The sequence below is a fragment of the Garra rufa genome, chromosome 22 (assembly GCF_049309525.1).
Source record: "Garra rufa chromosome 22, GarRuf1.0, whole genome shotgun sequence".
NCBI lineage: Eukaryota > Metazoa > Chordata > Actinopteri > Cypriniformes > Cyprinidae > Garra > Garra rufa.
The window spans coordinates 16811428-16824634 of record NC_133382.1 but is presented as its reverse complement, the minus strand read 5'-3'; the positions used below and the strand labels follow the sequence as shown (position 1 = coordinate 16824634).

At 34.9% G+C, this 13207-nt stretch overlaps 1 protein-coding gene across 1 annotated transcript; it reads left to right on the top strand.

Annotated features, from left to right (window-relative positions):
• The first annotated feature begins 5477 nt into the window (after nucleotides 1-5477).
• On the top strand, nucleotides 5478-9607 carry noxo1b (NADPH oxidase organizer 1b). Its single transcript, XM_073828839.1, has 8 exons — nucleotides 5478-5591; nucleotides 5693-5773; nucleotides 5859-5931; nucleotides 6257-6440; nucleotides 6620-6828; nucleotides 6924-7043; nucleotides 7128-7245; nucleotides 8761-9607. The coding sequence occupies exons 1-8, from the start codon at nucleotides 5526-5528 to the stop codon at nucleotides 9299-9301; spliced, it is 1392 nt and encodes a 463-aa protein (XP_073684940.1). The 5' UTR covers nucleotides 5478-5525; the 3' UTR covers nucleotides 9302-9607.
• Nucleotides 9608-13207: the final 3600 nt, after the last annotated feature.

The window sequence follows — 13207 nt, the reverse complement described above, 5'->3', positions numbered from 1 at the left end:
AAATGCATATTTGAGGCATATCAGGATGCTCATTTTCAATAATTAACAAATTAATGCATTCATTTGGCAAAATGACAGCATTTAGAGAAAGTTTCTTGAAAATACGTCACGATTTAAAAGAAGATTTTATTATCTAGCTGTAAAACGTCTGAGCGATCACTGTGTATTCGTCCATGTGCAATCATCCATATTAAAAAAACAAAGCTGTCTCATGTTTACCATTAGGGTGGGTCTTTGAAAAACAGGCTATAAACACAGTCATTTCTTGGACATAACAAAAGATCTTCCTGTAACAAGAATTACAATTTACACTTTTTCCTTGTTTAAGTGCAATAAACATTACTTCTCTGGTTACTCACCACTTTCAGAAGCACTTCATCTTATCTCCAAAGGATTTACAAGTTTATTGTACAACAGTCATACATCTATGCTTTTTGATTTGAATTGATTTGTTTGCTTATGTTTTGACAGTCTTGCATGTCACATGGGATTATTGCTGCAGTGATTAATTTAGTCACAACAAATGTTTTACTGTTCTAATATTGTTTTATTCACAGGTGGGGAGATTTTCCAATTTCTTTGTTAAAGGCAGTTCTCAGTGTTTTATATGAGCCTTATTTATTGACGTGTGATCTTTAGTTGATCAAGGTCATCTTAATTATGATCTTAAATCATATTCCCCAGAATTGTTTACTCTGTTACTGTCAAGTATTGCAGCATATTTTTTTTAAAATTTAAATTCTACAAATTCTACAAATTAATTTCATGCCGCACAACCTGCAACACTTTTGGCTGTGACTATATTCATAATACAACATGGACTTGATCACCTTATTGCTTTTTTTTTTTTTTTTTTAATATTATGTACTTTTAATAACATAATTCCCTAATTGGCACCCTTCTGCTAAAAATGCAGTAAAATAATGAGCTACTTTTGTTTACATACACCTTGCAGAATCTCCAAAATGTTAATTATTTTACCAAAATAAGAGAGATCAGCACTGACCTGAATAAGATATTTCACATAAAAGACCTTTACATATAGTCCACAAGAGAAAATTTATAAAAATGACCACATTCAAAAGTTTACATACACTTGATTCTTAATACTGTTTTGTCCTGAATGATCCAGCTATTTTTTATTTTTTTTGTGATAGTTGTTCATGAGTCCCTTGTTTGTCCTGAACAGTTAAACTGAAAAAGTATTATATTTAGGCATATAAAAATAAATGCAAATAAAAAAAAAGTATGCATCTATGTTTCCTTTTAACGCATCAGTGAGCTTTTGAACCTTCTGTAATAGATGAGTCCCTCAGTTGTCCTCAGTGTGAAAGGATGAATCTCAAAATTATACAGTCATTGTTGGAAAGGGTTCAAATATGCAAAAATGCTGGAAAATCAAAGAATTTGTGAGACCTGAAGGATTTTTCTGAAGAACAGCAGGCAGTTTAACTTTTGAGAACAAACAAGGGTCTCATAAACAACTATCACTAAACAACAACGAAAAAACTCAACTATTTTTTCTCTTGTGGACTATATGTAAACATCTTTTATGTAAAATATCTTATTCAGATCAGTATTAAATAAAAAATCACATGCATTTTGTATTTTCCCTTATTTTGGTTAAATAATTAGCATTTTGCAGATTCTGCAAGGTGTATGTAAAATTTTGACTTCAACTATATATAGCATCCATGCAATTGATCGTCAATGTTTTTATCATTTATCAGCTGGAAAAATGCTCTGAAATTGATTCCTTCGATGTTGTTCATCTGTCATTATCAGTAGAGTGTGGTGTGGGCCGTGCTGTTCTCATACAATTAGAATGATTATTAAAACTTAATGGCTATAGTTATCGTTCATTAGTAAGCAACCCTTTAAAGTTCATATATCCTCAGGCCATTCAAGATGTGGATGAGTTTGTTTCCTCATAGGAACAGATTTGGATTTAGCATTACGTCATTTGCTTACCACTGGATGTTCTGGATTTTTCGGTGAGAGCACTAACAATGGATGGACGTTTTCACTGGAGGAAGGGTCATATCTAGCGCAACAATCAGCCATTTTCTTAGAAAAATAAACATTTATATACTTTTTAACCACAAAGGCTCCTCTTGCACAAGTAATTATTCATGTGTAACATAGGTGGAAGTACCGACTGAAGAATATCACAGTTACATCCTCAAACAAAACATTATATAAATTAAGTACATACAGCACATATACTGATACTCAATACATTTTTGATCAAAATCAAGTCACAATCATAAGGACAACTTATTGATTAGCTTGGAAGACTACAGAAGAAGAAAAATAATAAAAGGGTCCCAGGTTTCAGAAAATATTCCAGTGTTACCCTTTATTGTGTACCTATTTTTATACCAAATGAATAAAACACATAACATCACGCAGTCAGTCATTAAACAATGGAGGAAGAATTTGTTTTCATAACAGAAGAATACGTCATCTATCTAGTATTGTTAAAAAAGCAAAAGTGCAAAAAGTGCAACTAAAGGGCAAGGCTCGATCTCTTTCTTTGTCGCAGAGGAAAAGCATTTAAATATTGATAGCCAAATAGAAGTTATGGATGGACATAACCAAAAAACATATATGTATTAAGTCCCCAGAAGCCTAATGACAACGGATCCACATCTTGCCAAATTTTTGCAAACCTCACTGTTGTCCAATAAGTTAGATGAATAAATTTTAATTGGATAAGACTATGTCCTGCACAAATACAAGAGGTATGGACACGGGACAAAATCTGGCTCCAGAGCTTATCTTCAAATGTGAGGTCAGACTTCCACTGTTGCTTAAAAAGAGAGAGACAGGTGGTAGAGATAGAAGAGATCAGCCTGTATAGTAGACAATACACCCTTTTATCTATGGACACTTCAAGAATTTGATCTAGATGGGATTTTGGTAGAAGATTCGGTCCTCTAACTTTTTTTAACCTTTTTTTTTTACATAGAAGAAGAACTAACTAATCTAACTTTTCCAACGTGATTATGCAATGCATGAAGATGCGCATGCGCAAGATGAGGATCATTTTTATTTTTCTTAGAAAATGGCAGATTGTTTCACTAGATAAGACTCGTTTTCCTTGGCTGGGATTGTGTAGAACTTTTTAAAAAGAGAAAATCCTGGAATGTTTTTCTCAGAAAACCTAATTTCTTTGCGACTGAAGAAAGAAAGACATCTTGGATGACATGGGGCTAAATTAGAAAGTAAAGTACATTTTTATTCTGGTAGTGAAGTAAACATTTAAGATATTAAAGGACTGGAGTCATTTAGATTACTTGTGGATTATTGTGATGTTTCTGTTTGGACTCTCACTCTGACGGCACCCATTCACTGCAGAGGATCCATTGGTGAGCAAGTAAAGTAATGCTCAATTTCTCCAAATTGGTTCCAAATTATGAAACAAACTCATACATCTTGATGACCTGAGGGTCAGTACATTTTCAGCAACTTTTCTAAAGAGCTTTTTTACTTAAATAGATAGCTGTTAAATAGATTTTATTTTCATGTTATCTAATCAGCAAATTCTTGTGTGAGCAAATGAGCAGAAACACTGTAAGGTCATCTCATGCCTTACCATAATACTGATCCGATGTCGTGCTGCTAGGGTTTGACCGAATGAGGAGAAATGTCAATTTATCAAAAGTAATGACGAAAGTAAGACATGTTTAATTCTTTCAGGGCATTCTTAATGCCTTAGTTGCACAACAATTTTGATCCTCCTATCACTAACTATAAAAGGTGTACGTGTAGTTGTCAGTTTGTTTTATTTTCTTTGGATGGTTACTGTCTTGACACATAACTGTTACAGGAAACGCAAAGAGAAACTAGTTTAAATGAATGTGTTGTATAACACTGATACTACATACAGAGAATGTTACCTGCTCCTCCAAAACATTTCCCAGACAAATATTTTTAGAGGTCAATTGGTTTACATCTGTTTTAATTAATTCATCAACTGTATAACTCGTCATTGTTGCGTACACATTTTTTTTCTTGCCTACAGCATTTAATTCCACAGAAAAACATTGCCTTTTGAAAGAAAAGCTCAATATAAAAACAATTTTCAATATGGCATGACAAAGATGACTTTGTTTGTTTATCCTATTGACATGGCAACCTTCTTTCAGGTATGTTGTATGATAAAAAAAAATTTGTACTATAATGTACCACAATAAGCTTAACAGTTTTTAACATCACAAAAGTAAAAAAATAGAGACTAAGCAACAAAAATGTTAAAACAGTGTTTGCAAACTGACACCCTGATGAAGGCAAGTTAGCCGCAACGCGTCGGTGCATGTTAGATGTTTTTAATTGTAAAGCCATGTGAATAAAGGCTTTTTATTCTTACTAAGAAGATTTTTGAGTGCCTTGGTTTGATGAGTTTGTTTGATGTTAAAACTATGGTAATTTTAGAGATTAGAGCTTTCTAGTACAGAAGAATGGCAAAACAATTTTGGCCTTTTTTATAAGGGACTTTCTTTGGGGTATTTTCCAAGAGGTCATCATTTTGTTCATTACTGCAGCTGGCTCCAGATCAAGACCATGGGCACATATTTTCTCCTGAACTCCCCCAATTGAGTGGGTGGTGTGCGAAAAGCACGTGTTTTGTGCCCTCACCCGGATAGCCAAAACGTGCGTCTGGGTTCCTTTCCCATGTGATGATGTTGGCATGCAGGAGGCATGACAAACCAGCACTGTTGATGACCTTGAGATGATTCTGCAAAGGAGTTTTGGCGGTTCATCACAGGCCGCTGTGATGTCAGCAGCTTCAGATCAATGTTCTAGCTGTCTGCCCTCTCATCACCCTCAGTTTGAAGACACACCTGTGAGCCTCACTTAGCCCCCACAAAACGACCAAGTCATCATGGGAAGATTACTAAAGGATGACAGCCATGAATGGACTGCTCACGTTTGTTATTTTGATGAAAAGTCATTATCCCGTACGGGAAAGGTCCTGGTTTAAACTCCTGGAGCTGTTAGGAGTAATACTGGCCCTGACACAGCAAAATGTCAAAAATCCATCCAGAGATAGATAGATAGATAGATAGATAGATAGATAGATAGATAGATAGATAGATAGATAGATAGATAGATAGATAGATAGATAGATAGATTGTCAAATTTAATGTCTACTTTGCAAAGTATAGTTGTAGCCACTGACTGTATAGTCACAGATAGATAGATAAATTGACTGCATAGTCAATATGGTTTGAAGATAACACTGATTTTTATCCCTGATAAATATTGTTTCATAACTTATCTTACCTTGAGTTGAAGACAGCACTGACGTTTTTGATTCATAGTACAGTATTGTTATTGCGTAATAATGTAATCCACGCGGGCACAGCCTCCGCTCAACTTTCTGTAAATGCTCACGTGAGATAAACAACACGCCCACGTCTGGTGGCTATAAATTGAGGATGTTGCTGATGCTGAAAGGGAACGAGGAAGAACAGAGTTCATACCGTCCGTCATCTTGTTCATCAGAAACCGCGTCAGCTATGAGTGAACCGCGCTTTCCTGTCGAAATCCGACTTATCGGAGTAATGAAGAAAGACAAGAACAAAGTAAGTCTGGGAATCTATGTTGTGTATTAATAGGATAACTTTAAGTATTGTTTAGATAATTTGTTAATTTGTGTGCTTGCTTGTTTGTTTGTTTGTTACAGAAGTACATGGCATCCGTGCTATGGTCAGACCACAGTGAGCTGATAGTGTACAGATCCTTTCGGGACTTCAAAACGCTCCATGTAGGTTTTACAGTCATGTATTTAAAACGAAAGATTACTGGAAGTGTAAAAATCACAAGCTAACATGATTTTCTTGCTTTAACAGAAGCAACTAAAAAAGAAGTTTCCTGTGCAGAACCATTCTCGTAAAGAAGATAGAGTGCTTCCCAGATTTGGAGGTATATGATTGGCAGTTTTTAAGTGATTAAAATGTGCATAATGTTGTAACATTTAAACGAAATACACTCAAATCAAAAATATTAACATACTTTGTATTGTTTTCAAGCCTATATCATGCATAAAGTAACATTGATGTTTTAAATACTTTGTGGTGATGCATACATTGCAAAAGCTTTCAGTCATTAATGATGCAATAATATAATATATTTTAATGTTGGGAGGAAACACATGGCTGACATTTAGCCAGTCATTAACCCTCTAGTGGGACTTGTTAACTGTGTTTTATCTACACCATTGTTCAAATATGATTTCTGTTGTTTGCAGCCCAGTTCACGGTGACTTCATTTCAGTTGAAAGGTCAGGCTAAGTCAGTGTCTCGTCTAAGGTATTTGGAGAATTACTGTTCCAACCTGATGCAATGCGACAAAGCTGTGTCACATTCCGCAGAAGTCATTCAATTCTTCTTGCCATCTGAGCAAGAGCTTCTTCCAGAATATACCAAAAACAGGTATGCAGATTATATCCCTGCAGCAAATGCAAGTAGGCAGCTTGCCAAAAACGTATAGAATGTACAGTAACTCAGTTCATACTTCTGACTTGATCTGTTTCTGGTTCCCAGAGTTTAATACTAATGAAAAAGTATTTGTGCAGTGAATGTCTGTTAAAGCTGTTCTCCTCTCCTTGCAGTGTGATGATTTTGCAATCAGACAACATTAACACTGTCAGCGGAGAACCTGACTTGTCAAAAAAGCAACTGGGCAACGGCAACGTAACCCAGCCTTTTGTATCCAAGACATATCGATGCATAGCTCCATATGAGACCAAAGACACAAAGAACAAGGCATTTAAAGTAGCTGTGGATGAAAGACTGGATGTGCTGATTAAAGACAAAGCAGGTATGTATCATTTACCTTAAGGAAGTGAACCGAAAATAATAGTAAAGTTCTTTACAGTCTATTCATATTTTTGTGTGGGTGTTGGTTCTCAACAGGCTGGTGGCTTGTTGAGAATGAGGACAAACGTCTAGCTTGGTTTCCTGCTCCTTACTTGGAGTTATGTAATGAAGAAGAGGAAGACGATGAGGATGAGTTGGATTCAGCTGCCTTTGAAAGTAAGATCCGGTTGTTACATAAACTTTTCTGTCATAATGAATTTCCAAAGATCTTGCTAACCAAGCATTTTCTACCTCATCCAGGTTCTCTGTACTGTGCTACAAGAGGTTACACCTCAAAAAAAGAGGACGAGCTCTCTCTGAGCTTTGGCGCTGTTGTGGAGGTGCTGCAGGGGTCTGATAATGGCTGGTGGCTTGTTAGGTAATTGAATTCCTTTACTCAGATTCCACTGACTTTCAAAGAATGATAGGAACTGTTGTAAAACGGATGTATGAATAGACAAGAGCAACGTGATGGACAGGCCACATTCTTACAGTTATTCAATGTAACTGCACAACAATAAAGCATGCAGCACAGTTGGCAATGAAATGTTATTTTCTAAAGAAAACAAACTTGACTAGTTGGCATATTAAAATGATTCAGATTTCTGAATGATTATTCAGGACACTGAAGACTGAAGTAATCGCTGAAAATTCAGCTTTTAAAAAATTATTAAAAAACTAATCTTTGCAATTGTATAATTATATTTTAAGTAATTTAAATAATAATATTCTTTAAATATAAAATATATTTTATGTGTATTTGTTTAATAAATCTGAAATATAAAATTATTATTGTATTTTTAATCAATTAAATGCTGCATTGTCAGCATATACAGTTGAGGTCAAAAGTTTACATCCCTCTTTCAGAATCTGCAAAATGTTAATTATTTTACCAAAATAAGAGGGATCATATAAAATGCATGTTTTTATTTAGTTCTGACCTGAATAAGATATTTCACATAACAGATGTTTACATATAATCCACAAGAGAAAATAATGAGGGACTAATATGCAATTATTACAGAAGGGTCAAATGCTTACTGATGCTCCAGAAGAAAAAACCATGCATTAGGAGCCAGGGGGTGAATTTAACTTATTTTGTCATCTGAGGAACATATAACTATTTTCTGTAGCCTTTTGAAGGCAGTACTAAATGAAAAAAGTATGATATTTAGGCAAAAAATGTACACGTCCATTCTATTCAAAAGTTTTCACCCCCCGGCTCTTAATGTATTTTTTCTTCTGGAGCATCAGTGAGCATTTGAACCTTCTGTAATAATTGCATATGAGTCCCTCAGTTGTCCTCAGTGTGAAAAGATGGATCTCAAAAACATACAGTCATTGTTGGAAAGGGTTCAAATACACAAAAATGCTGGAAAACCAAAGAATTTGTGGGACCTGAACGACTTTTCTGAAAAACAGCAGGCAGTTTACTGTTCAGGCCAAACAAGGGACTCATGATCAACTATCACTAAACAAAAAAACACAGCTGTGGATCATTCAGGTAACAACACAGTTTTAAGAATCAAGTGTATGTAAACTTATGAACGGTCATTTTTTTTTTTAATTCAACCATTAATTTCTCTTGTGGACCATATGTAAACATCTTTTACGTGAAATATCTTATTTAGGTCAGTACTAAATAAATGTATGTATGATCCCTCTTATTTTGGTTAAATAGATAAAATTTACCAGATTCTGAAAGGGGGGTATAAACTTTTGACCTCAAATGTTAGAATTTTTATTAAATGTATTGTCTTTTTTTACATATATATGAGGGAGAGAGAGAGAGAGAGAGAGAGAGAGAGAGAGAGAGAAAATAAAGATTACTTCTACATGTACATGGTGTCTTCCCCATACAAAACTTAACCTCAATCTTGTATTCCCTCTACAGATATAACAAAAAGGCAGGCTACGTGCCCTCTATGTGCCTGAAGCTCTATAACAGCCCCAGCTTTGGCCTTCAGTCCCTTCAGAAGAAACTTCACAGTTCCACTATCAACCTGTCCTCCAGCGAGTCTCAGGTCCACTCACGAAACAGAAAGAATAGATTCCTCAAATCAAACTCAATGGAAATTCTGTCACAGCCAGCACAGCACGAGGAAGCTGGCAGTTTCAGCGACGATGGAAATGACTTCAGCTTCAGTTCCTCAGACACCACCTCAATGAGCCCAAGCATGTCTAGCTCAGAGGGGGAAGAAGGCCTGGGACAGCAGGATAAAGAGTCAGACAGCATTGACAGTGGTATGTCCAGTGGCCAGTCCAGCCCAACCAACTCAGACACTGAGCACCCTATGAAGTGTGTCGGTGCTCCAAGGGTGCCACCCAGACCACAAACTCAAGAGATCCTACAGCGCTGCACGACCTACACCCGTAAAGTTGCACTGGCAACCTCTGCACGCCTGGCCCCTGAAAGAGAAGTCATGGTAAATTAAGGGTTGAAGAGAGCAGAGACTTCGATAGCTTCTTTTTGATTATCTTAGAGTGTGATACAACAAAATCAATCTGGTTTTTTTGTAATCTCTTTGTAATCCTTGGTGGGGTCATATTAATAGTAAAAATATTAAATTAATCAAATATGTTATACATAACCTGTTAAAGGTAGTTACAGCATATATATTTAAAGGGTTTTGTTTTCACAGTTTTATTTTTTCATTCACGTTATATTCAGACTGTTCTCTTTTGTTCTGGAGCTAATTGTATTCCATACTGGAAAAGAAAAAATGTTTGGACTTTTTACATATACCTGCTTTAATAAATGTTGCTAACTTCATCTGAATGATTCTGTGATTCTATGACTCTTTTCATGGGAACTGGTAATTTAATATACTGTACACAGACATTATTTGAATGCACTGATAAAAAAACATATTAGCATACTGGTATATCAACATATTTAAAGGTTTTCTGAAGTACCATTTGACAGTGAATTATTCCAAACATCTATACATACAGTGTTGGCCAAAATTATTAGAACACTAGTATTTTCACCAGCTAAAATGGTTTTAAGCCAGTTATTTTTATCTTTTGCTGTAGAGTATCAGTAGGAAATATCAGTTTACATTTCCAAACATTAATTTTGCCATTAATTGTAATAATCCAGTGAGATTTTTTTGAAAGATGATTTCATCATCATCCACTCTGTTTGGAATGATATGAAGAAACGGAACAAACTGAGACAGACTAAATCCAGAAGAACTGTGGCAACATTTCCAAGATGCAAAGATACAGCTACTGATATTTCCTACTGACACACTACAGCAAAAGATAGAAATAACTGACTTAATCCCATTTCAAGATGGTGAAAATACTGGGGTTCTAATCATTTTGGCCACCACTGTATGTATAACATACGTATACACAAAAGATCTGGAGTAGGCTAACTGTAAACTATAATACAGAAGCAAGCACTTAATTTAAACGTTTCCAGATAAAGAAACACTGATAACGCCAGAGGCTTTTAAGAATATAAGCCTAGTAATTATTATCATCAAAGAGCTCAGTTTGTTTTTGTGAAACTTCCCAGGCTTAATTATGACGGTAAGATGAAACAGTCAACTTCCGCTAATAAACTTTAATTATTAACATAAGGAGCGACTGAGATTCATTTATAGGAAGCTGCATTTCCTTAAATGAAAAATAGACATTCTCAGGAACAGTTTGTCATCTTTTATTGCTTGTTTGATGATTAAAGTGGTCATTCGAGAGATGCATGTGTGCACGTATTTGAGGACACTGGGCAAAGTCAGATTGCCCTGACAAATTCCCCTTATGTCAACATTGCAGAGGATAATACATTGAATGGCACAGATACGTACAGTTAAAGGCAAAAGGTTACATACACCTTGCAGAATCTGCAAAATGTTCATTATTTCACTAAAATAAGAGGGTTCATACAAAATGCATGATATTTGTTATTTAGTACTGACCTGAATATGATATTTCACATAAAAGATGTTTACATATAGTCCACAAAAAATAATAGTTGAATTTAAAAAAATTAACCTGTTCAAAAGTTTACATACACTTGATTCTTAATACTGTGTTGTTACCTGAATGATTCACAACTGTTTGTGTGTGTGTGTGTGTGTGTCATGAGTCCCTTATTTGTCATGAACAGTTCTTTAGATGAACAAAGTCCCTTGTTTGTCATTGACAGTTAAACTGCCTTTAGGTCCCACAAATTCTTTGGTTTTTCAGCATTTTTGTGTATTTGAACCCTTTCCAACAATGACTGTATGGTTTTGAGATCCATCTTTTCACACTGAGGACAACTGAGGCACTTGTATGCAACTATTACAGAAGGTTCAAATGCTCACTGATGCTTCAGAAGGAAAAAAACAATGCATTAAGAGCTACAGTAGAGGTGAAAACTTTTGGAATGAGGATGTGTAATTTTTTTTTTTGGTCTAAATATCATATTTTTTTCATTTAGTATTGCCCTTCAGAAGCTACAGAAGATACTTACATGTTTCTAAGAAGATATGTCCCTGATCTTCATATTCAAAAATTTTGATGCATAACCTTCGTTCTGGAGCATCAGTGAGCGTTTGAACCTTCTGTAATAGTTGCATATGAGTGCCTCAGTTGTCCTCAGTGTGAAAATTGGATGTCAAAATCATACAGTCATTGTTGGAAACAACAACAAATAAATTCAGGTAACAACACAGTATTAAGAATCAAGTGTATGTAAACTTTTGAACGAGTCATTATTATAAATTTAACTATTATTTTCTCTAATGGACTATATGTAAATGTCTTTTATGCGAAATATCTTATTCAGGCCAGTACTAAATAAGTACTAAATATAACATGCAGTAAGTATGATCCTTCTTATTTTGGTAAAATAATTAACTTTATGCAGATTCCTCAAGGTGTATGTAAACGTTTGACTTCAGCTGTAATTTTACAACCTAATATCAACATTCACTCACTATGTTGATCATTCCACTTCCTGTAAAATACTGTGGTTTTGATTGCAAGTTTCATCTAGATTCCTTTTTGAATTAAATATTTGTTTTTTTCTGAATTGTTATCTGTCACATCCCCGGACTTTCATGTTGGTTTCTCCCATTCTCCCCCGCAGTTCAGTGTGTGTTTGGTTCCTCCTTCATTGTCTCCACCTGGATGTTTAATCAGTCTGTGTATTTAAGGTGTGTGCTTTCCCCTGTACTCTTGTCGGTCTTTAATGTTATATGGATGTCTTACCCTGCTGTTCCTGTGTCTGCTTGTATTCTGTTGGATTTATTAAATATTCTTCTTTTACTACGTCGTTGTTCGTGTGTTCCTGCCTACATCGTGACATTATCCTTATCATAATTCCTTTATGATCATATATGTGACCCTGGACCACAAAACCAGTCTTAAGTCGCTGGGGTATATTTGTAGCAATAGCCAAAAATACATTGTATGGGTCAAAATTATTGATTTTTCTTTTATGTCAAAAATCATTAGGAAATTAAGTAAAGATCATGTTACATTAAGATTTTTTGTAAAATCCCTACTGTAAACCTATCAAAATGTAATTTTTGATTAGTAATATGCATTGTTAAGAACTTAATTTGGACAACTTTAAAGGTGATTTTCTCAGTATTTAGATTTTTTTGCACCCTTAGATTCCAGATTTTCAAATAGATGTATCTCGGCCAAATATTGTCCTATCATAACAAACTATACATCAATAGAAAGCTTATTTATTGAGCTTTCATATGATGTATATATCTCAGTTTTGTAAAATTTTACCTTATGACTGGTTTTGTGGTCCAGGGTCACATATATGCTAAAGTGAGTGCAAAAAACACAATGAAAAACATTAAGACAATAGTGTACTATGTTTTATCCATAAGAAGCATGGCTTACCAGCTGACACATCTTACCCCATTCTCCCCTCTACATATGAATGCTGACCGGTACAAACTGGTGTTTTCTTTATTGTAAAAAACTTCTTAGCTTTTGCTAAGGTTTTTCCAATAGCATAGTTATTGATTCACTTTAACTGTTGAAGTGTGGGACATACATTTAGTTAAAGTATGACACCGTTTATTAACATTTTTTTTTTTCACATTTAGTGATTTATGATATACAGTAGTCAACATTCGAAGTGGATCAAAACCTTTTATCAAATTTGTCCTAAAACCAAAAAGAATACCCGTTCCTATCTTAGGACAACTTTTGATTAACTTTTTTGATCCACTTCGAATGTTGACTACTGTATACTATTGACCAGAGAATGCTACTGTGTGTTCATTGGCCATTCAGACCAGTGTGTTTAGAGAATAGGGCTTGTAGCCTCTAGAGCAGGCAGCCATTGAAGTTCACTGGTTTCCATAGCAATGCCTTTG